Source organism: Larimichthys crocea, chromosome XV, assembly GCF_000972845.2.
Source record: "Larimichthys crocea isolate SSNF chromosome XV, L_crocea_2.0, whole genome shotgun sequence".
NCBI lineage: Eukaryota > Metazoa > Chordata > Actinopteri > Sciaenidae > Larimichthys > Larimichthys crocea.
In genome coordinates this window covers 733,886-759,521 of record NC_040025.1, presented here as the reverse complement: position 1 = coordinate 759,521, position 25,636 = coordinate 733,886, and the positions used below count along the sequence as shown (strand labels likewise).

The 25,636-nt window shown below is 41.2% G+C and overlaps 1 protein-coding gene across 2 annotated transcripts in view; it reads right to left on the bottom strand.

The window, feature by feature from the left end:
- mtcl2 (microtubule crosslinking factor 2) overlaps nt 1-25,636 on the bottom strand; it is a 93,366-nt gene that overhangs the window by 13,931 nt on the left and 53,799 nt on the right. Inside the window, exons 5-17 of one of the 2 annotated variants that reach the window (XM_027288334.1) lie at nt 20,643-20,705; nt 16,659-16,826; nt 15,699-15,852; nt 14,828-15,392; nt 13,514-13,814; nt 12,725-12,958; nt 10,208-10,345; nt 6,746-6,868; nt 6,337-6,567; nt 6,100-6,216; nt 5,838-6,005; nt 428-586; nt 99-215 (exon numbers count right to left, since the gene is read on the bottom strand). In XM_027288334.1, coding sequence (XP_027144135.1) covers nt 99-215; nt 428-586; nt 5,838-6,005; nt 6,100-6,216; nt 6,337-6,567; nt 6,746-6,868; nt 10,208-10,345; nt 12,725-12,958; nt 13,514-13,814; nt 14,828-15,392; nt 15,699-15,852; nt 16,659-16,826; nt 20,643-20,705 — 2,538 coding nt within the window. The remainder of the gene's footprint in view (nt 1-98; nt 216-427; nt 587-5,837; nt 6,006-6,099; nt 6,217-6,336; nt 6,568-6,745; nt 6,869-10,207; nt 10,346-12,724; nt 12,959-13,513; nt 13,815-14,827; nt 15,393-15,698; nt 15,853-16,658; nt 16,827-20,642; nt 20,706-25,636) is intronic. The other variant, XM_027288335.1, reaches the window with a different exon arrangement.

Sequence of the window (25,636 nt, the reverse complement as noted above, 5' to 3'; positions counted from 1 at the left end):
GCCAAGATACATTCACTCCATATCTATTGTTCATCTCTGACATTTGTCTCTCTCACATGCACACACACATAGACACACACACACTCTGATCATCGTACCTTGCCCTGTTGTGCAGTGACCTCTCTCAGTCTCTGCTCCCACTGAGCTCTCTCTTGGCTGAACCTCTCCAGCAGCTCCATCTTCTCTCTGCCCCAGTTCCTCTCTCCAATCTGAAGCTGATTGGATCACAGGTCGGTCACAGCGGAGAGATGAAAAAGAGGCAGAACATCAGAGGAGGGGAGAACAGGATGGATGTGGAGTGCAGTGTTTCTAACTTGAAACTGAAACCAACCACCTGAAAACCTCTTAACAAACTATTTAAACCATTTTATGGTAACACCACTTTGTTGTTACCTTCCAACCCAACTTGATCCATGCTCATATTTACCTGTTTAGTTAGGTCCATCACAGCTGCATAAGAATCAGCCAGGAGGTGCTGGTGTTCTTCACGCTCCCTTTTCAGCGCCACCTTCAGGTCCGGAGGTTCCAGTGCATCAGTGGTAGTCAGAGCTGCTGCTGCTGCTGCTTTGCCTGTTTTGGTCTCAAGCTGGAAGGAAATGCAGAAAGATCATGGTGAATATCAAGTTCTTTACAACAATTTTGGGGCTCTGTAACTGGAGGTTTTTCTTGTTTCAGATGAATCACTGCTGTCTGATAATACAGGAACAACATTGACAATTATTGATACAAAAATGGCAAGAGGTTGACTTTACTATTTATGTTGCATCGCAAAGCCTCAGATATCAGTTTCATCATCCGCTCTGTTACATGTTAAACTTTTGTTCTTTTTACTTCATTACAATCCATTAAATCCACTGATAGAAGATTTCAGATCTTTCATACAAATAGCAAATTGCACATTAAACATACTGTTATATAATTATGTATACCAACAGACTAATAGAAGCTATGCATTCATACATTTACTTAAGCAAAAGTACAAATGTCAACAACAGTTAAGTTAATTTGAAAATGTACACAAATATTAGAAGTACTCCTGATGAAGCAGATCATTTGTACACTTAAAATATTTCTGTGTAAATCTACAATTAGTGTTTCAGTGTTGAAACAGGTGCACTACACTAAAATACTTTATATATTGCTGAGTCATTTAGTCAGTATTTATTAACCATATTTATAAGATCATCAAATGTGACAGTAAAGAGTAAAACCAAAAATGTCATAAACTACACACGACACAGACACAGATTATGATGGTGGAGCAAAATATGCTGACTAATGTAATACAACGTGGAAATACTCAAATAAGTTCCTTTGCTTCTGAGAGTACACACAGAGAGAAACACACGGTCACTCAAATAATTACCAGTTTTCATGTGTACAGCTATTACTCAATTGACCACACAGAGTTTTGTAATGGGAAGTCCCAGCCAGCGTCTCCATGTGTTTCATCCTCACAGGAGGGAAGGGAGGGAAAGGGTGTGCCGTTTAATAAATGATCTCATGGACGTTTTCAGGAGGCAAGTGAAATCTCGACTCACTGCTGCTCACGTTGTGGAAATAGGCCACAATGTAGAGAATTCTTCCACTCTGAACATCTGTCTGCCATCCTTTCCCTCTTTCTACTTCAAACCCTCTCTACATCATCCTCACCCCTTCTCTCTCTCTTGCTTTCTCACCCTCTATTTTCAGCTCTCTCACCCCCCTTTTTTTTGTATCAATCTGTCAGAGCCTGTAGGTGGGATTACTTGAAATCTTTCATGAGCAGCTCTGTTTTCCCCTTTTTCTCTTCCCACTACTGGGCCCATCAATTTGACAAATAGACACACACACACACACCCACACCCCAGACCCATCAATCCTCTCTCAGTCTGACTCTGTGGCACCGTATATGGTGCTAATGCAACTGTCTGGCAGCCAATCACAGTGCAACACACTCACACTTAGCCCCAACTCCCATCTCCTATGGCAACACAGTGTTTCTCATTAATGATGAACGCAGCTTAACGATCCTCACGTCTTAACGAGGTTTACTGCCGAGGCGTTAAGAGGGAGGCAATTTTTACTGGATGACTGGCGCTTATTGCGACGTCTGCTCCATGACTCGATACTCACCATTTAGTTAGTTCATTTACTTCTATTTATTCAGCTAAAACCTTGAATATAAAATTTTGACTTATTAATTAAGCTTTACGTATGTAATCCCAGGCCTGGAGGGCCTGGTTAGTGAAAAATCTCCCTTACAATAAAAAAAACGCCTAGAAATCAGGCACTACAACCTCACACACACTGAGTGTTGGGCAGCCACAAATAGCAGCACCCTGGGAGCAGGAAGGGGTTTGGTGCCTTGCTCAAGGGCACTTCGGCAATGCTGAGGTGAAGTTGCACCTTTGCAGCTACCAATCCACACTCCATATTGTGGCCCATGCTGGGCTTGAACCTGCCACCCTATGGGCAATACAGCTATAAGTTATTTTAACATTTGATGATTTGTTATTCATTTTGACATGAAATTGTTATTCTGTTAATCATTGTTGAAAAAATAAAAACTACAAGTCTGAGCAGGGGTGAATACTTTATATAGAAGCTGTACTGTCTGTTAAAAGAACTTTTTTAGAATAAGACAACAACAATTTTGTTATTATTAATAACAATAATTGTTTTTATTATCATGTTATGTTTTGGTGCCATTTGTTTGTCTGTCAGTCAGCAGAATTTTGCAAAAACTACTGGCACAATTTTCATGAAACTTGGTGGGAGGGTGGAACATGGTCGGATACATACATTTCTTTCCCTTTCTTTGACATGCGTGATAGGTCAGTTGTAATACAGACATGTTTAGAGGTTGCTCTTGCAGTTTTGCATATCAGAGAACACTACACTGTTGGCCTTGGCGGAGGTCTGTGCTCACCATGTGCCCCTCTAGTCTGTCAGTGTTATCAGTACTGCATACCAGCTGTCGGCTGTTAATTCTGGGGCAAACAGCAACCACAACACTCCTGAGATTAGTGCCAGGTTTATAAATAAAAACATAGCCTAGATATTATATAATGCATACAGATGATATAGATGTTAAATATAGCAAGGTAATGAGCTGCATTTAAAACTGAAGCTCTGAATCTAAATCTTGTTTTTTTTCAGTTTTTTCTTTTTTCTGACTAATAATAAATGTTTTCTAACACTATTAAACAGTTGACACAGATTTATTTTAACCTTTTCAGAGGGTCTGAAATATAATACCAAAAATATGATTTAGCTTTTAATCTAATCCGATCTTAATCACAGCAACAGAAGAAAACACTGTGTGTGTCATTTTAGAAGACAGAAGGACTCGAGTTGCATCTGCAAAAAAAGACAAAAAATCATCCCCCCCCCTCTCCTCTTTATCTTCATCCTCCCTTCACGAGCGAAGTGGATTCAACAGATGTGATGAATGAGCGATCAGAGCTTCCAGCTGCTCACTCTGTGTCATCACGGAGACAGCAGGTGTTCGTAACATGTCCTGTAGTTAGGACGGATGACTGATTAAAGCACCAAAATAAATAATAATAAAAAAAAGGAGGCATGTGTCATCCTGTGTGTTTTCAGGGACCAGGATATCGTTTCGACTTCACTGACGGTGTTTGTTGATCAGGCTGAATGGCAAAGATAATTTCCTGTCAAGCTGTTTGACAGGTGGGACAGTATTTGAAATCGAGTTGACTTGTTCAACAAAGCAACAGCTGGAGGAACCGCTGCATGCTGCCAGCGAGGCAGGGTGTGTTTCAGCTGGTTGGTGAATGTCTACGCAAAACACACGCATCACCGCCAGGCCAAATTGATGGCATACTTTACAGTGTGCTCTGTTGGCAGACGAGAGATTGGTTCCAGCTGTGGCATCTAAGCCAGGGCAACACACACACATAATTAATAATTTACAGAAGAGAGAGAGTTGCACAGATGTGTGTGTTTCAAAATCTGTGATAACTTACAACACAGTCAAACATTCTAAAATAAGAGACACATATTTGTGTGTGTGTCTACATCCAGATGATGAATTGGTTTCATCAATGGGGGGAAGGGGGGGATTCGATCTTTCATTAAGCCGCAGAGGTTTGCCCATGAATTTAATCTCATAAAAAACCTGCAGCCACGTCACATTTAGGAAAAGCGCAGCGTCTTATCTCTTTGGAACGCTTCTCTTGTCTCCTATTGGCTGCCAGATGAGCTGCCAAGCCAATCAGAAGACAAATGATATCACACTGCACCGTGAGGGCAGAATCTCTCTGATCATGGCAATGATGAATGACCATGTCAGTGTGTGTGTGCATTCTTGTGTTTCGGTTTCATCATGGTGAGGACATGAGGACATTTAAGCTTAGCATTAGCATTAACATTAGTCTAAATCTTTAACATGTCAATTGTTTTCTTGTCATTCAATGTTTCCTGTCTCCTGTTTTTCCTCATCTTGTGGATGGATGGAGATGTGGCTGATTTCATTGTTTCAGGTGGAGCCTGTGGCTACAATATGCAATACAACATGCAAAATACTCAATATATCATTTGTTTACCATCTGACAATCACTCTCGACTGAAATGTAGCTGCTTTTGTGTGCTGGAGTCCACCTCCTTTTAAAAAAATTAAATTTCATCATAGATTTCAGTGACTGTCTTTCAAAAATCCCAGTGGAACAGAAGAGAACTTTCATTAAAGGAAATAAAACAAGAAGAAAAAAAGGAAAACCTTTGTCTTAAGTCTGCAATGCATTCTGGTTTCCTGGTACTGTGGAATAGCTAAATGACCACCTCCAACAAATTTGTCATCTTTCTGTTTGGCCCTGAATGTAAGATCTGTCAGGATAGGCTTTACAGGGAGTTGGAGACTGATTGATTTATAATGATATTTAGCATTTTACTTTTTCTACAATCAATTGTAGTATTCTTTTGATTTCTTGTTTTATCATTTATTATCTTAACCATCCATCTTTTACTGTTGAATCGTATACACTCGAGGAAAAGAGATACGAACACATGAAAAGGCTTTTTTATTTGCCCAGCCTCTCCTCCCTCTCGCTCTTCTTTTTATCTGCCCCTCTGTCTCAATTACCGGACGGTAACACGCAGGCTGCGTTCTAACTCAGAGGCTGTTAATTAACACTTACACAATAACTGCCTCTGCTGCTGTTATGAGACAGACAGAGAGACAATGAGGGAGGAGAGGAGGGAAAAAAAAAAAAACATTAAAAACATTACTCACAGCCAGCAGACAAGACAGACAAACAGAGAGGGGATGAAAGTCTAGATTTGGACAAATAAACTGCCTGGCAGATGGAAAAGAAGAAATTGAAGAGCTAAGATGTCATCGATTTTTAAAACCACTTGTCAAAATAAATATTGGCCACTTCAGAGCGGAAGCACATTCGTCTCTCAGGCTTACAAGCAGAAGTCACCTGGATTCATAAGAAGCTTGTTTGTTTTGACTTATCAGACTTTATGGTTGTTACTTTAGCAAACTTTTCTGCTGATGGACGATGTGCTCCTGCTCTGATTTACTGCAGAGGACATCTCTCCCCTAATCTTCCCACCGCATTCATTTTTCTTTTTGCCCTCGATTCATTTAACTCTGCTCTACTTTCTCAGCTCGAGGAATCTGATGGCTTTTAAATATCAACATCTGTCTCCTGATTCTCTCACCTGGTCTGGCAACATGGTGAAACAACCCACCTAAACCCAGGTCAATCCTGATTGGTGCACAGAAATATGTGACATCACCTTTTTTCCCCAGAGTTCCCCAAAAACATCACAAATGCAGAAGCCCTTTACTCATCATATTTTTCTACCTTTCCCTCAGTTCTTACCTGCGTGATGAGGCTCTTTAGTTCGGTCCTCTCTACTTCCCATGATGCCTTGGCCTTTGCAAACTGCTGGGTGAGTTCCTGGGAGCCTTGTCTTTCCTGACGCAACTCTCCGCTCAGATCCTGCAGCGCCACCTTCAGGTCTGCCAAGGTGCTGCTCACGGCGCTAGACTACAGGGAAAGATGGGTAAGGAATGTAAGAGTGTGTGTGTGTGAGTACAGTATATTTGTTTGTGTGTGTGTGTGTGTGTGTGTGTCAGCCTGCCTTGATAGTGGGGCTGAGCGGCTGTTCATCTGCAGCAGCCCTCTTGTCAGTCTGGTGGGCGGGGCTCGTCAGGTTCTCCTCCTCCAACAGCAAGTAGAGGTCCTTCAGGCTGTTCATCTGAAAAATCCAATCACAGAGCAGAATCACCCGTCAGTCATTTAGCTTGGCCTCCAATATTATGTGACACACATATAATATGCCACACTCGCTCATTTTCCTTTCCACCCCCCGTCATACCTCCAAGATGTTTTTCCACTCCGTGTCCTTCTTGCAGCCGAGCCGCCACTGTTTGAGGAAGCAGCGCAGTTTGAGGCTGAGCAGTAACAGGGCCTGTTTGAGATGCTGAGACTCCTGGACAAGCAGAGTCCTCTCCTGACTCCACAGCTTCTGCTGAAGCCGAGCCTGGAGGCCCAGACTCTGCAGCTGGAAGTCCCGGCGGAGCAGAGCCTTCTGGTGCTCCCCCTGGAGCTGAGAGGGAAAGAGGGCGGTCAGGGAGGATTTAAAGCTCAAACTATCCAGATGTTTTAGGACTTAAACCTGGTATAAGTGGTGTTTCGGTGTGTCTGTGTACGTTAAAGAGTTCTTCGTTTCCAAGTTTAGTTAATTAGTTTGTGTGTCCTGACAGTATTCCGTGCTGCAAACAGACCTGTGTGAGTTTAAGAGTGGTTTCTCTCTGAGCACTCCTCTCCTTCTCCAGCTCCTCCTGAGGTCCGAGAGCAGACTCCTCTGCATTGGATAGCTGAGCCTGGTGGTCAGTGGACTGGGCGGGCTGGAGGAGAGAACAAGGGAGATGAAGACAGGATGAGAGGGGGAAAAAGATATGGAAGGAGTATTGGTGGAGTGAAAGAAATAATAAGAATTTAAGGAGAGAAAGAAAAAGGGAAAATAGCAGTGGGTTGGAAAACATTGGTAGGTCGGAAACAAGGAAGGAAGGAGGCAGAGATTAAAGAGAAGAAAAAGAATGGAAGCAGTGATGGAAAGATGGAGTTAAAAGGAAATGAAAAAGAGAGTAAGAGCAGAGTGTGAGAAGCACATAACATGGCAGTTTTGTGCTACAACACCCTTTAAATCACACCTCAGCTGCGGCACGCCAACTGTATGTTGTCCACGCACACAATCCTCATCTCACGCACTCTCCCATGCCTCATTTGGCTGCTGAGTGAGTGCGATCCATCGACCCACTGCTGTAACATTAATGTCCTCTTTCACCCTCCACTGGGCTCAGCCTCTGCCCTCCATCACCCTGCACCCAGAACGCCACCTGGCTGCTCACAGCCTCCACTGTCAGCCAGAAAAAACTACTCTGACCTCTCATCCAAAATGACTCCCTTGCGGAAAAAAAGTGGCAGCTGCTCATGCAAAATGTGCAACGACATTAGAAACTGTAGAAGCCCAAGAGAAAAATAATGTGAGCAAATATTTGAATAATACAGTGATGGAATAACTTTTTTTATTCTCTTGAAAATGAAAATAAGGATTAAGGCAGTTGGTAGAAAAGCTATAAAAAACTTGTTTTACAGTGTAATTAAGGCTGGTTGTGCTACCTCACAGCAACAACAAGATTCCAGGAAGTCACAGAGAGGCCCAAAGAGAAATATATTCTTCACTGTGCGTTATCTGTGCAGCGGTGGCTTAAAAGTTAGAGAAGCAAGCACGTGAACGGAAGGTTGGTAGTTCAATTCCCCTGACCCAGCCAGCCAGGATAAATCAAGCAGCTCTTGACCCTTAAAACCACCACTGACATGCCCTTGAGCAAAGTCCTCAACTCCAACTGCTCCACTGGAGCTGGCCATTGAACAGCAGGGCCAGACTAGCTGTTTCTCTCTGCTTCCAATCTTTATACTAAGCTAAGCAACTCAGATATAATAATGTTGTTGACAATCTGCAAAAAAAATAAATTAAAAAAATTGCAAAAATGTCTCCACTCCACAAGTGCTACGCTCAAGTCAGGATGTCTTTAGCCTAGCTTAGCATAAAGACTGGAAGCAGGGGGAAACCACTAGCCTGACTCTGTTCAAAGTTAAAAAAACATACCCCGACCAACACTACTAAAGCTGACAATATATTTTATTTTATCGTATTTACTATAGCTTTTTTGATATTTTATTATGTATATTTTGCTTTATAGTATATTTTTATTCTTTGTTGTCACTTGTCACTTTGTGTAATGCTGCTGCTGCACTATAATTTCCCAGCTTGGGATAAATAAAGTATATCTATCTATCTATATCTATCTAATTAACACTTTATATCTCATTTGTTTAATCCGTATACAAGTAAAAATATAAAAAAAGACAATTTGTGGTTTAAGGTGGAGTTTTGTGGTGTAACTTTGTCTTGGTGAACAACGACTGGGTGCAGTGACTCTTCTTGTCATCACATTGAAGTTGCCAGATTTGGTACCATCGTGCCTGTGAGACCAAAATCGAAACCTGTGGTCGATCACTGTATTTAGCCGGAGAGGCTGCAAAGAAGTGCTGGACAGACTGTCGTTTTGTCCAGGAATAGTGTTGGTTGAGCTACAATACAAACTCAACCATTGAATATTGCAGGGTATGAGCTACAGTGTTATGCTGAATACTGAGTGTATATAAACACTGTGTGTGTGTGTGTGTGTGTGTGTGCCGCTGTGTCACAAACACAACTGTCTCTTTATAATATATCTGTCTCTCCTTATCTTCCTCTCGCTCTCTCACATTCACACTCTCAGGCTCGGATAAAGATGCAGACACACACAGCCACGGTTACCATGGAGACACACCAGCGAAAAGGTCAACCAAACAAAGGTCTTTTCTTCCTGTCGGTCCCACATCTGATGGTGAAGTCACTTGTTTGTGTTTGTTTACAACACTGTGTTGCTAGCATGAGTTGCCACCACTGTACCACATCAGTGGCTTTAAGCTACGTGTGTGTATGTGTGTGTGTGTGTGTGTGTGTGTGTGTGCATATGAAAATGGGTGTATAAATGAGCCCTTAATTAACCTTTGCAGAGCTGCTTGTTGTTGTGTGTTTGCTTGGGAAGACCCAGTATTGGTTTTAATTATCTACAAACCACCCAAGTTAAATAATGTTTTTATTCAGAGTTTGCAGAGCTTGTCTCTGGTTTTACAGCAAAGTATGACAAAATCCTTATTTTAGGTGATTTTAATATACATGTATAAGCCTACAACTACTGCAATTCAATCAAACAGTAAATCACTCTCACGCCTCCAACTAGTTCAGAATGCTTTTAACCGTTTTTAACCGGTTCACATCAACACGATTTTAGTTTCCCTCAGTTGGCTCCCCGTGCATTTTAGGACTGATCGTAAGATTTTACTCTTCACTTTTAAAGCCAGGCCCTTGACTGTATTGTCCATATGTTTACCCCATACAAGCCATTTCGCAGCCTTAGATCCTCAGGCAGGTCACTTTTGGCTGTCCCAAGGTTGATGCTCAAAACTAGAGGTAACCTCCTCCATCAGAGCCCTTTGACTTTGGAATGACCTACCTGAAGAGATAAGGCTTGCATATTCAGTGAACCCTTTTAAATCTCTTCTTAAAACTATTTTTTAAAGACTTTCCTTTTTGTGATGCCTTTTTATCTTTCTATCTTTTTTATCCTTTGATTATCTCTTTATTCTTTTACCCTGAACACCAGACCTGCCTTTTTGATGTCAGTTTTTTACCTTTTTATTCCCCATCTCATATATATTTATGCCCTTTTATGAATGTTCTGCTATATTTTTATTTCTAAGCTTTAAGAAATCAATAATACACAGTTTAATTTTTTTTATTGCTCTGTCTGTTTTTGATTTGGTGATTTTGTCCATGTGCTGGTGATTTTTTATTTTATTTTTGTTGTTTGTTTGACAGTTTACTTAGTTACTGATCGTTTTATACCTCGAAGGCTGAACCCTTAGTGTTCATATGTCTGTGTGTACACAGCAGAAAGAGAAATATGATATTAAAATATTGGCTTCAGGCTCATGTCGGGTTCCCGCTGAAAATATTTACTAGCTGTCAGCTCTGAGACAGATTAGGGCTGAAATTTCAGGTCCCTGCAGTTCTCTAATGTGTGTGTTTGTGGCTGTCATGATGTGAATGATTGTGATTTTGAGCGACTCACCAGCGCATCATCTGCCTCCTTCTCTCGCTGTTCCAGCTGGTTGTTTTCTTGCATTTGAGTCTCATTGATGTCTGATTGGCTGTTCTCCTCAGTTTGACCTTTCACCTCCGGTTCTGATGGGTCCCTATAATCAGGCTGCTGCATGCATGCATGGGCAAGTTAATGAAGGGAAAAAAAAGAAAACAAAAAAAAACCCAAAAACAAACAAAAATCATAAAGGAGAGAGGGAGGGACAGGGGAGGAGGAGAAGTTGTGGAATAAAAAGGAGGGGAGTGATAGAAATGGAGACAACAAAACACAATAATAAGAATAGAAAACAATACAACCAAAATGGCGTCCATCAATATGACAACATTGAGAAAAATAAAAAACAGAACAGAACTAGTTGAGTATGGATCTCACAAGACGAAGAAAAGGATGTAGAGGAAAAAGAGCTTGGTCAGAGAGGAGAAGGAGAGAGTGGAGAAAAGAAAGAAAAGGAGGATGGAGGGTAGAATGAACGGCTGAGGAGAGGAAAAGGAAAAAGAGGAGGACATACAGGAGTGGGAAGAAAGGAGAGGCACAGCAATGGGAGATAGAGGAGGGAAGGGAGTAGGAAAGAGGAGACGAATGGGAGGGCAAGAGAAGGAGTAAGGCGGTTAGAATGAAAGGTCAGAGCGAGCGGGGCGACGGAGCAACAAGGTGAAGGAGAAGAAGAAGAAGGAGGAGTGGGAAGGAGGGAAGGAAAGGGATGTGAGGCGAGCAAAGAGGAGTGAGGGGGAAAGTAGGGAGGCAGTTAAGGAGGTGATGAAGAGGAGGAGGAGTAAGGAGTAAGAGAAAGGTGGTGGGAGACATGGAAGTGAAGTGCAGAAACCGACGGTTATGGTGCCCATGCAGAGGGAAAGAGGGAGGGAGGAAGGGACGAAGGGAAGGAGAGAGAGAAAGAAAAAGGGAGGAGAGATCGGAGGGGTGTTGGGACTCAGAATTGGCCTCTAATGGAGTCTAAACATTTTAATTATATAATTAACTCTCTTAAAGGTTTGTATAATTTCACCGCAGACTCCTCCAGACAGGCAAATTAGAATAGAATAGAAAACACAGATTTTATATGAAAGGTAATACACCAAATTTAGTTCACTTTTGAGTCTTGAAACTCTTTTTAAACATGTGAACAGAAGTGCCAGTGTGGTTTCCAACACAACTTCATTTACTCCAGAAAATGTATGGATTCTCATCAGGTGTTCTTTAACATGTTGAGGGAAAAATGTACCTGCCGCTTATAGCAGTATACTTTATTCTGAACTTTATTTGGAGCACTACATAGTTAAAAATACAGCAGATGCTCAGACTAAAATGATAAATAATAAATCACTGACAGTCAACTGCAATCCAAGAATGTCCCAGCGGTGCATTTCAGACCAAAAATATGATTCATGAAGTATGATTGGAAATCTATTTAAACCAAGCTCACTGTCTATTCTGCCGCTTCAAGAAATCTGTGCGGACAACTCCTTCAAACAGAATCCCAGGTGGACTTCTGCACCATTCTTAAGGCGACTTTTAAGTGGTTTTGAGGTCTACATTACTTATAAGTACCAGAGATTTTCATTTTTAAAGTGCTTGTCAAGTCCATTCAGTCATCCTCAGTATCTGGCATAAGGAATGACTTAAAAGCAGCTAAACATATAGACTTTATAAAAAAAAAAATCCTTTTTTAATCAAAGTTATCAAACAAAAATATTGAAGCCAAATTGCTCTCAGGTGTTCACAGTGTATTAGTTGCTAGGGGCCGTGAGAAACAATCCTGATGCCACCTATAAATGTGAGTAAATCTGTGGATACAAATAACTTTAAGTTAAAAAAAAACGAGCGATATTGCTCAACCACACTAGACAGTACGTTGAGTTGATTTTATGATATGCTGATGAAAATAGATAGATGTGATCTTAATAACTTCACCACGTCCATGCAACAAACAGGCTCCATTTGAGGCCTAAAGCAACATCTAAATACAGGTTAGGAGGCAGTTTAACAGCATGCAGAGGACATGGATGGCATCATGTGGAGATGTTTACACTGGCAGCTCAAATCTGAATTCATCCAACACAGCAAAGGCTGTTTTTTTTTTTTTTTACCATAATTTCATATCATTCATTCATAATGTTTGTCACTTAAGAGCTATTTGTCTATTCCCAATTGATTGAAAGCATAGAAATTTTGACAAATATTGCTTTTATCTCAGTTTTTATCTCATGCTTGTGTTTATTGGTGCTACATCAGATTTGAGTGTGTGGTGTAAATACATTCTCCACTGTGAAACTAAAGCAGCATGTTTAGATGGGATTGGGAGTGTAATTCAGCCAAACTAATGGTTAGGCGCTGGAACAAACACAAAACTGAAAAATAGAAAAACAAACTAGTGATAACAGAAACTAAAAATCCATTAAAAGTAAAAGCTTGAAAAAAGGTGATAATAAATAAATGGAAGAGACAGAGTGACAAGGAGTGAAAAGGAGGAGTGCGTTTCTTGTCTTTTACCTTCTCCTCGGCAGTGTTCACTCCATCCTGGCCGTCTCCAGAGCAGGGGAGGGAGGTGCAGGGTGAGGCCAGGGGAGATGCTCCCTCCACCTGAGGGTCCCTCCCACCTGCTGGTGGTTTACCCAGGTTGTCTACCTGCTCTACAAAGGCCTGTAGCTGGGTGTGAAGAGCCTGTAGCCTGCTGGTCAGAGCACCAACCAGAGGGCGGTCCGCCAGGTCAGACAGCTCTGATATCTGGGGAACAAAGAAATAACAGAGTTTATCACACAGCCAGTTATTATCGGCTCTATGAGGGAACGATGGATGATAAATGACAGGGTTTGGGGCTGATACTGCAGGTGGCTGAACAATCAGTGCAGGAAAAAGTGCCAAAACAGAAGACAAAACATTTGTCACAGAGGCAGTGTTTCTCCTCTTCTTTTTGAACCAAGAAATAAAAAAAGATTCACTGTCGCTTTTTAAATATCAAATTTATGGGGTGATTTAGTGGAAGACATGGGCTGACAGGTAACTCTAAACTGTACTTGATTTGATATATTATGAAAAACACAACAGATAAACAGTTTCTAGCAAAAATAATAAAAAATGCACTGGATGAAGTCTGAAAAATCATTTTGGATCAGCAAAATGGATTAAAAATTGAATTATCAAGTGGATGTTTCTATTTTAAATGTAAACATTGTTTTTATAAAGTATCGTCCAGTTGTCCAGTAGATTTCATGTAAAGGATGAAAAACAGCCCAATGAATATCTTTGAAAATGAAAACACCCCTGACAGAGGACATGTACCTGGCTGTGAGGCTGAGGTTTCTCCAGGTCACATGGCTCTGCTGCCTCGTTGCTGCAGACCTTGTGATAGATGGAAGGGGAGGAGGAAAGGCAGTTAGACTCGGGGGAGGTCAGGAGCTGTATCGCCGTGGAAACCAAGCGAGCCTGGTCCCTCATGGCCAGCAAGGCATCATGGTCCTTCTGCCCCAGGCACCCAGGGAGTGAGGTTGGTGCGTCAGCGTTGTCCTCGATCTTCTTTTTCCGTTCTTTGATCTCCAGGGCGTCGTTCTCACCTCCGACTGGCTCTTTGCGGTGGGGCGGGCTGGTGGAAAAACAGAGAGAGATGTTCAGAACGTCTCATCCACGTTAAAAAAATATTGGGTTTGGAAGTTCGTTCGTGACCTTAAAGTGCTCCGAAAAATGGAAAGTTGAACATCTATAGTTTCATGATAACTCCATCTGCTGAAGGGCTGCTAAATGGACTTTGTGTTTGCTTGTTCTGTTGAACTCTGTTTAACTTTCAGTCTCAAAGTAGTTCACTTCTGTAAGCTTTACAGTACTGTTTGAGTTATGAATTGCAGGTTTATGTAATGTGTTTGAAACACTGTAATCTCACATATACACAAGCTCTTCGAATCTCTCATGGATGTCTCGACAAAATCTCTTAAAAATCGGATTAATTGTGATCACTTTTCATCAAGCAACATCATCAGATCACATTTTAAATGTGTTCAGGATTTTGGTTCTTTGACCAAATACCGGCAAAACTAAATGACATTCCTATAGGCCACAGCTGTATATTGTGTTTAGTGCTAAGTGAATATAGTAAACACTACACCTGCTAAACAGTAGCATTGTCACTGTTCATGTTATTATGCTGATGTTACCATTTAGCTCATAGCACCGTTATGAATACAGCCTCACAGAGACTCAGTCTTGTTGTAAGATTGGAGTGTAATGAAAGCTGGCTTTCTTGCTTGATTTCCTCCAGATCTGGCAACACAGTGGGCTGGCTACATGAGATAGGAATGGACCCATTGTCTCATTTCCAAATAACAAACAAGAGTTGTTAATATCAAGTGTTGAATGCATCTTAAAGTGGAAGTGTGATGAAATCATCAAACAAGTAGAGAATCTGTGGACGCAAAAAACATACAGAACTGTACTGTGTATCGAAGTGCATAGGGAACAGATTTCTATGCCTTGACTGTCTTGAATGATCAGATGTAGAACAGTGAGTCTGTTTCTGTATTCAAGTTGTTGAGTTAATAAACATACTCTCACTTAAGCATTTCCAGTGGAGAATCACAATGTCACTTGAAAATATGAAACTACCTGGTGGGGAGACACTCGGCTGAGTCTCCAGCCTCGGCGTCAGTCTCCAGAGCCAGTCGTAGTGAGGAGGAAGAGGAGGAAGGAGCATGGTAGGAGGCCAGATCACAGCGCTGCAGGTTGGATAAGAGCACTCGGTTCTCGTACTGCAACTTCTTCACCTTCCCACTCAGTTCTCCAATCTGAAGCCTCGCCAATCTGAGCTCCTCCTCCTGGGTCGGGGCATCTGTGCTGATAAGCACCGCCCCTTCCTGTATGGAGTGCACCGGGCTGTCGTTGAGCAGCCCGTCGGTCAGCGACGTTAATGAGTTGGATGACAGCGTGGACGTCGGTGGCGGGAGTTCAGATTTGTATCGGTTGATCTCATTCATCAGGAGTTTGTTCTGTTCCTCCATCTCGATTAGAGACCTCCTCAGTAGCTCCGCCTCCTCCTCCACAAACTGGAGGTGTCTCTGGAGCTCCATGACATTTTCAGATGAAGCTCCTCCCCCGAGTACCATGGCGCCTCCCCCTAGACCAAGACCCGCCCCCAGACCACCACCAACACCAGTAAGTTCTTGAGGACCATCTAGGGGTAAAGAAACAATGAGAGGTCAAGCAACAACTTTGGAAAATCCAAAGGCAACAAACCTGCCTCTAAAGCTGACTCATTAAAGTATCTTGTTTGTTTATTAAGCCCAAAAGCCTGGACTCCACTTGTTGCTTGGCAACCTCACAGTGTCAGCAAGACTACAAAAAGTCAATCTCTTATGTAATCCAATTAGCTAATGCTACGTGATAATTTAAGATCATTTCCACCCTCAGAGAGCTCACGTCTCGGAGAAATTAATTACAGGAATGTCTGATTGGCCGACGAGATGAATTTAAAATTTACCTTGTGGTCCTTTCATATCATCCATCTCAGCTCGGAGGCCCCTGTTCTCCACCTCCAGCTCCACGATGCGTCGACTCAGCAGGTTGGCCTCCTCCTCCACCAGCTTCAAGTGGACCCTGATCTCTGCCTCGCGGGTGTGGGGTGAGTCAGCAACCTGGTGGGGTGGGAGGAAGAGGAAAGGAAAGGAGAAACCAGTTTGTTAGTCACCTCCCACCTGTTTATTCACACGTTTTTAATCAACCGCTGACAAAGCGATACTATCATCAGTAGTAATAACAATATTTTCAGCATTACCAGTCCTGGATATTTGGTTTTATTCAATGTGCTTTTGCTTGCTTTTATTGTTTTTATGATCTGTCTCTCATTTTCCTTTTCTTTGTGCTTTTTGCCTTTGGGTATGAAATGTGCTATAGTAAATAAATTTGCCTTGCCTTAAATGCTCATGATCATCATCATATTGTAGGAAAATAACGGACTCCCTCCTGTTTGTTGAAATGTTCTTTTAATGTTTAGTGCATTAGTAAATGCAACGGCTTAGAAGTGAATTTGATTTAATGAGCTTTGTGTGTGTTTTGGCTGTTTCTAAAACAATTCACCATCAGTTTTAGAAGTATCATTTAGGTTTTATATGGGTACAAAGTGTGGGGATATTTCACAGATCATGTCCACCGCAATAGTGACACCATTTTGTAGCTCCGAGGTAAATGCTGAGAAAAGATTCAATTTTCTTTAAGGTGCTTTCAGAAAACACTGTCTTGGGCTGTATGAAGTCAAACTCTTCCCTGACCTTCACTAGAAGGGAGTTTTTGAGAGTTCCTGTTTCATGGCTTTGTTCACTAACCACTAATTTGTCTGCACTTACTTGCTCATTAATCACTATCCGACAATGTCAAAGTTAAATCCGACAAACAAATGACTGTAAAGAGAAAATGGAGGTCTTTCCGTCCTCCTAATCCTCACCTCCTCCACTGTGAGCGAGGCGTTGACGTCTCCGTACATCGACCTGTACTTGGCCAGCTCCTCCTTCATGGCCTCGCTGTCCTTCACCAGCTTGGTCAGCTTCTTGCACATCAGGGCTGATTCCTCTTTGGCAAAGTGGAGCTGACACTTCAGGTCTGAACTGTCCTCCTGCAGTGAAGGGACAAAAAGAGAAGAGAGCTCTGAAGTGACACTGATCCAACAAAACTGCTGTATCACAGAGAGGCAGACATGCACACACATTTGTTATCACGTAAAGTTGCCATTTAGGCCTGTAACTAGATTAAGTAATCAGTCAGTAAAATACTTATTTATCTTCTTAGGCAATTCACTAAGTAAAAAAGACAATCATTTGTGGGTTCCAGCTTCTGTCAATTTCATTACTCAAGTAATGAACTCGCTTGCGTTTTCAAACTCTAGTAAAAAATGAATAAATGAAAGAAAATCAATGACTAAACAATGTTTCATTTCCATTTGCCTTAATTCAGAGTAAAAGGATGGAGAAATATTAAACAGAGCCACTGAGACACAAAGACATGACTTTGTAGATACAATGTGTCAAATCTGACACTTCAATCTGTAACCTGGAAAGAGTTTCTACAGAGATCGACAGAGAACCTGACAGCAATGGAAATGTGCACAGAGTGAAAGCTGCAGACAGATGGATGAATGCATGTGAACAGTGCAGACACACAGTCAGATCACTGAACCTTTAGGTCCATCCAGACTGATAACTGGACAACGGTAGAGGTCACGGGGGAAGCACATGATGATTTTGTCATGAATTGTGTTCTGATGTTCTGTGAAGTTGAATGTTTTTCAAACCACAGTAACATCATCTCTGACAATTATAGGCTGCATTAAACTGCGTGCCTTCTGTCAGATGAACACAAGCCAAATCCCACTACAGTAGTGGAGTTCAACTGGGATGAATTGGCTTTTCATTCTATTTAAAATCTCCTTGAACTTAAAAGATAATGACAAAGAGCTATTTGACTAACTTGCGGCTTTCAGCTACCAAATGGTGAGGTCAGAGTCATGCTGCGTTTGTTTCCCGTGAGGGGAAAAACACAGGAAACAGAGACTCCAAAAAACACACTCATTAGCGGTTTGTCTCAGACATCATCCAGAATCCGAAATGAATATTTACTAACTCATATAAAGTACTCTGGCACTTCAGACCGCAGTACTTTAAAGCACACAGTAAAGCACTGTGGCACTTTAAAGCTGCGATGATCAATATTTGGATTTCTAGCCACAAGTAACAGTGAATGAATATTGGCAAATACTAAAACATAGTTCCGTTAGTTACACAGCAATATACTGTATGTATACTGTATGTATGTCTTACATTTGCTAACATTAGCAATGACAAGCTACAGGTCATACCAGACCAAGTAAATCCAAATTGAACAAGGGTGCATGTTATTACTATTAAACTCCTAGTCTAATTATTCACTTGTCAAACGGGTCAGTCAAAGTGCTAAAAAGCACCAACTCTGTGGCTCTATGGAGCATTTTAGCGTCTTTTAGCAATTTTTGCTAAATTGCTAAAATAGGGAGTGAATACAGGACTTACACTCATCAGGTGGACAGAACCACACTCTAAGTGGGCAACTGTTTTAGCAAAAGAATTTTAAGAAGTGATAATATGTCAGGATTGTGTTTTTATCAGCGTGTTGCAGTGTTTTTCTGCCCCCTAGTGGCAAAAAAAAGATTGATGCAGCTTTAAACTTGAAACCATAAAAGCCACACAAGGATAGCCCCCCTTTTTTTAAAGTTACGAGTTATACAAGGCTCACAACATAACTATTATATAACTTTAGCTATAACAGCCTAATTCAGATTTTGTTGATTCATGTTTTTGTTTGTTCTTGACATATCTTATTCATTTATGTATATCTCCCTTTCTCTCTTCCCTAACTCAGTTGGAACTACTGCTGACCTGAGGTGACCCTGTGCACCCATTCCTCAGAAGCAGCTCTGTGGCTGTATTTGTTTTACAGCCTGTGGAGCATTTCCAACCACATTAAGCACGGCGAGAGCCAGCGAATTTACAGCCATTTATGGTATGTGGCTTGGAGAGGAAGCCTGGGCGGCGTAGCCCAGCAGCCGGAGAGAGATGGTGGTGAGAGAATTACATTCACCACAAACACCTTCTGTCCTCTAGGTTTTTAATTTGCATCTTTATGTACTGCCGTTATTAAAAACCTGAGCTTGTATACCTCTAACTCCCGTAGTGTCTTTTTCACACTGGAGGAAAAAGTTTTGAGCTATTTTAGTTATGTGGAAAAACACAGAAGGGAGGGAGACTTTGGAAGAGTGAAGTTGGGAAAAAGTAGTTCACTTTTGTGATGTCTTTGGAAGAAGAGACGCAGAATGAAGAGGAGGAAGAAGAAGAAGAAGATTTAAAGTGGGGCGTTGATGCCTGATCTGTGATCCAAGCCTAAAACAAAAATGAAAAAAGTATGCAAGGATGACAAAGTACAAACACCTGCAGGAGAAGATGGAGGGCAGAAAAGACACAGAGATGACGTGGGGAAGAGAAGGAATACATCACTAACTGCTGATCTATGCCTACTGCTTCAAACAGTGCACGGCTTGTTTGCACACATGGAGTGTGATTCCCCAGAGGAAATGGGTCACAAAGAGACACACAGCCAGCACAATGAGCTGTGAGGCAGGCAGGAACAGACTGCGAGGATCAAACATGCTAGATTTCTGACATGACAGTTGTGACTCGTGGCCTCGGATGACTTAAACATCTCCGGGTTGAACTCAGTTTGCGGTTTGAGGCACGATTCACATTAACTGTGTACATACTTTAATTAGAGCGTCTCTCCAGAAGCAGCAGGTTTGCTTTAGTGTTAATTACCTTGTTCGTAATGTTTACATTTTCCTGCCTGCTGCATATAAATGACCACAATGAAACATATAGATTTTCCGTCCCTCATGATTTAGATTATATTGGTTCTGATTCCACTTAAACTGCTTTTATTTTCAGCACATTAAGGCTGCTGTAAACAGTTATTTCATCATGAATTAAATCTATCATGACTGTACAGACTATTTATTTATGTGTGGCGATGTTGTTGCAGACACTAAACTGTCCCTGCAGGAATTGATTGGTGGTTTAATTAGAGTTTGGAACCATTGCGGCTCTGTTTGACTGACTACATGTGAAAACATGTCGGAGGAAACAGTTCCTGTTGTCTGTGTCACTTACAGTCCATGCAATCTGAAGGAAATGATAGCTGCCTCAGGCGATGCTGACACCAAAAACATGATGATATTTAATAGTTTTATTTCATATTTTGAACTGCAAGGGAGTTCAAACATCACAGACAGGACTGATGTAGTACGTGCAGAATTTAAATATAAATTTTAATAATGGGATTTATTCCTGGTAACACCTAAAATCTCTAATTATATTTAATCTAATAATAAAGAATATATTGAATAATGAATATACTATTATATAAAGCAGAGTTGCCCAGGAATCTCTGAAAATCTGGAGAGACTTTATTCTCTATACCTCTATATCTGTGGAGGAACTAGTTTGTTGTCTTAAAAAGCATGTTAGAATGTTAAGAATCTAAACAACCTTTGGGAGACAGAGGCAAAAAAATCTATTAATTTCATAGAAAACCTGTAATATTGCTGTCAGTCTGTCTGTCGATTCCTTCATCACTTCTTTGTTTTATTTTAAAATTATCCTCTCTGTCAAACTTTTTTTTGCCTCCATCATGTACTGCAGATGTGTCAACTTAACACACTTAGCTATTTGTTTCTGACGATTGTGTTACATATCATATTTGTGAGTCTATTAGAAAAATGTCACTCTCTCTTTCCAGCTTTCTCTTAAAGGTTTAGCTGAAACTGTGCCTTATTGATTTGCTGGACCCTCGCGGGTGGGAAATATATCATTGTGGTGTGTGTGCGCATGCATATGTGTGAGGGTGTTACCTGTGCACCAAGCTTCTTGTCAGGTTTGTTGTTGGGTCGTGCTCCTCGTTTCTTTTGGGAGTTCTGCAACAGACAAACAAATAGAGTCTCATTAGTAGGATGTGACAGCACATCGGCTGTGAAGATGAAGATGGATGTGTTCAGTGAGGAGTTGGCCTGCAGTGGGAAAAAAACAATCTGAGATTTCTGTTGTTAAACTTCAGAGATCTTTACCACTAAAATATCTTGATTTCACTTTAAATGTCTAAAACAAGATGCTCACTCAAGCATTCACTATTACAAGTAGTTCAAAGTGATCCAAAACAAACCTTTAACCGCCATATGATTTCATCTTTAGCTCATCTCTGAAGTCATAATCTCAACCACCAGCTGCTGCGCACACAATAACACATCTGGATGCCTGTCCACACATATGACATCCATTTGGCAAACTGCTCAACATATTGCTGAACCTTTAAAGGCTGTTCCACTACAATTAAGACAATCTTTTCATTCATCAACAAGACAACACCAAAGACTTGCAGGTTGTTTTTTTTTAGCATGTATGGGAATCAAATCAGTTTATTTACCAAGATGGCCTTAAGTTTTGCCTTTTTGGTGGAATATTTGACTAATCTGCATATTCGCTTTCTTGCAGTGAATGTCTATTTTTCCTAGACAGACATGAAAAACAGCTAGTCTGGTTCTGTCTAAACTTCAGAAAATCTACCTTCCAGCACCTCTACAACTCAATAATTGATATATCTTGTTTGTGTAAACCTAGTAGAATCTGTGAAAAAAGATTGACTAAACAAAAAGTTCCTTGAGGTTGCCAATGAGTTAAGCTTACCATTTCCTGGTCTTAGTTTTAATGGATATGAACAATGTAAATATGAGTGTGTATATGTTCTCATTGGGCGCCTGGCAAAGCCTATTTATGTTTATTTTAGCCTGTTTAGTATGTACATCATACGACAGAGTTCCTCTGCCTCTTGTGCTGAGCTGCAGGTGTAATTGCTATGGCGATGTTGGTCACCTCCGTAGCAATTCTGATCACCACGGCGACACTGATAATAGTATGGAGGTACCAGTCTAAGAATAGTGAGCGATGAAGAGAGGGAGAAAGACTAAAGCAGAGACATAACCATAATATGAAAAAAAGACTGGGTTGTGTTGCTAATAACAACACACACACTCACACACACACACATACAGCATTCATCCAAGTGTCTGCCCAGTGCATTAGACACACAAATCATCATCCTTCCTTCTCTTTAGAGCCAAGACCAATCACACACACACACACACACACACACATGCACACGCACACGCACACGCACACACACACACACACACACACACACACACACACACACACACACACACACACACACAGTCAGGACAGACGCTGCAGTGCAAGTAGCTCAGCTCATCTGGCTCAGTCCGTTTCCATGGAAACAAGCTACTCTCTCTGCAACCCCCGACAACAAAAGAAAGAAACAGAGGGATGGAAGGTAGTAAAAGGTGGAAAGAAAGGAGGACAGAAGAATAACACAACACGTGTGAAGTGAACTGTTGAAATGTTGTAACCGTCCAGCGCTGACAAACGCTCAAAATATTTCTTCAAATGTTCAGGTGGAGTTGCAGTGCAGCATCAGCATGAAGGGCATTTGTCTGATTTTTTTTTTTTCCCACAAATCTGTCAGTCTTTCCCCTCCCTCCGTCCCTCCTTTCCTCCCTCCTTCAGCTCTCCTCTTTATATCCCTTCATCCTCTTGGCTCTCCCTTTCTCCCTCCCCTCGATCACTCTTTGGGCAATTTCCTGACCTTTTAATTTTTCATCTCCGCTGTCCTTCCCTCTCTCCCTAAATCCCTCCCTCCCTCTCACAGTCTACTAACCCACTTTAAGATCAGTTTATTGGGATGCAAACAGTCTATTAATGGCTCTAAACTCAGATGATCAATCAGCCTGTCTGATAATGGAACCATTGATTCTGGATGGAGGCTGAACAGATGTCGGGACTATATAGCTCAGCACGGGGTGTTGATGAAAAAAAAAAAGCGTGACTCTTAAGAGGGTTCTCATGACACTGAATATCATGAATATCACAGCTTGTTTCATATGCAGTAGTGATTCCTGATAAAGCGGAATTATTGAATTTGCAATAAATAATAAAAAAAAGAAAACTTTTTCAGCTCACATGGATTGTGACTTTGTGAGGGTGTGTGATGATAACGCCAAAGAGATACTTCTATTACAAATTAGGGCGGTGCTATCATTAACAGCGTTCATGAGATTTTATATCAGTGTTTTCACCTTTATAATAATTGTTTGGGTTTGTTTTTGTTCATACAGACACATACCAGGAACAGTTTGGACAGAATTTAACAGATTTCTTTGTCACCAATAAAATTTATTCAGGTCACTTAGGACTCAAAGTGATAAGGTTTTGTCCCTATTACACAAAGTATGGTCTTACTCGTGAAAATGCATTTTCTTTTGCAGTTCATTGAATGGAAACTTTACTACTGCCACGACTTACACATGAATAGCTGAATGGAATCATTGTTAATGTCATCATTAACAATAACAACATGGCTGACTTGTCACATGGCTGACAAGTGGGCCATGTTGCGAAGTCAGCTAAACTTTCCTGAACTGCCAAAGAGTCGCCTGGACTGACTGATCAGCTGCTCTGACCGTCACATAAAGTAAAATACCAAATCTCAGCATAAACTGGCAATTAGGTACCCGAACAGCCTAAATCAAAAAAAATAAATAAAATGCTGAGTCAGTTTGTCAAATTGTGTGTGTAAGTTGCTTCCAATTACAAGTTGCATCAGCTGCCTGTACTGTCAGTGTAACAGCTAAATAGGGGAATCACTGCCTGAGGCTGGGGAAAAAAATGATATATACAGTATATATTTTGTTACACTGGGGAAAAAAATGATATATACAGTATATATTTTGTTACAATCTTCTGTTATCATTATTATTGTGAGCAATTCAGACAAGACAGACAAGACGAAAAAGGACCACAGGCTGCAGGACGCTGTGGCACGTGCATGGTACTACAGGTGAGCTACCGGGTGCCCCATGATCATTTCCTGTGGCTAAAACTTAAAGCCATAGTCTAAACTGATACTTTAGATCTGTAAATACATTTTTCTACAGATCAATAGAGATCTTCCTTTTGTGCTCCTGATGGTTTTATGATAAAAGCATGAAACATGTATGTTTTTCTTGTGTATTGTTTCCAACTGTGCTCATCTTATTCTCACTTTTACAAAAGTATGCTTTGACATTATTTATTATGTAAAAGCACACACACACACACACACATACACCTACACATACACACACATCGTGACCAGAGCTTGGCTCTCATGTTTCCGAGCCCGCAGGTCTACAGTTACACTGCAGATAAGATAACAGAGTTGAGTCCCATGTTATCTGCTAACATATTTAACAGCTTCTGGCTGTGTCCTCTGCTTTTCCAGCAGCTGCAGCAAAGGTTTTGTCAGGTAACCTTTCACAGTAATCCCAAAAGTTGACGGAAGGAGAGATGAATGGGCTTGAGAAAATATTGGAAAAAAGGATAACAGAGGTACAGAAGGGTTGCACAAGACAGACGTGGATGAATATTCAAAGACATAAACACCCGCCTTTGCCGGTCTGATCTGGTGGGTGGAAAGGGAAAGGATAGAAAACCAGATAAAAGTGATGGCAGAGCAAGGGAAAAGAGGTGGAGTGAAAGAAAGGGATGTTGTCATTCCTCCGTCATGCATGAGGAAACACAGCAGAGCGAACTCTCCTCCTTCCGATCCAATCTGATCTGCAGCTCAACCAGCCGTTACACTCGGGCTACAGAGCAGGGCGGGATCAAATAAACAGAGAGAAACCTGATGAAACACCCTCAGGACAGTTAGGAAAGTCTGAAAAGGGGGAGTGAAAAATGTGGCAAGAGTGGGGAAATGTACGAAACATAATGATACAAAACAAACTAATGATGAAATGATATGGAACGCACTAACAACAATGTTGAAAGCACCTCAGCAGGCAGCAACACACTGACAGAAATATTCAAAACTAGATTGAGATGTTACCGCTGCTTTCCGGGTGACAGACCGGAGCAAAACACAGCAGAAGTTTATACAGTGTGCTGATCTGGTTTCCTGAATGGGAATGGTTTTAACAGCCTAGTCAGGTTATGGCCCGTCACACAGGTTAACTGACAGCAGATGAGATTGCTCTCTGGGAATAGAAGAGAGTGAGAGAGCTGCACTGAAATCAGATTTGCTCTTTGTGTAAAGTCGAGTGAAGCGAGCAGGCATGAAATCCTGAGAGCTACACAGCAGAGAAGAGAAGAGGATGTGTCCAACGTGTCTTTTCATTTTTACCTTCCTAAGCTGAAGCCTGTTATTGTATTATTTATCGGCCTTATTTTTTGTTTTAATCGTCTGTGATTTAGATTCAGATTTAACATGACTTTCCGAACAGGAATGAACCGATTTGGACGCATGGCTGCTGTGCTGGGCTGAAACCAGTTTAATGAAAGGATTGATGCTCCTCTGATCTGCATTGGAGCTGAGAGACTAGCTTAGCATAAAGACATAAAACAGATGTAAACAGCTGGCCTGGCTCTGTCCAAAGGTAACAAAATCTGCACACGGACACCTCTTAAGCTGACTTTGTGTCTCATTCTTTTAATCTGTATAAACCAAAATATAAAAACCACTCTTTGTGTATGGATTAAATAAACCACAAGGTGTTGGTAGGCTCTCGTGTGGAAGTGTTCTTTTAGTATTTGTCCAAGGCATGCATATGATGTAATGATGATGCAATGTATATGACTAACACCTTATTGGCTAATGACTTTTTAAGGTGACAATATCTCTTGTTTCGTAACAGACATTACTGGAAACCTATCAAGTTTCATCAAACCGTTTCAGACACAGCTGCTTTTTGATTTGCATTTCCAGTCGTTGTTCAAGACAAAGTGATGTTTTCTTGGT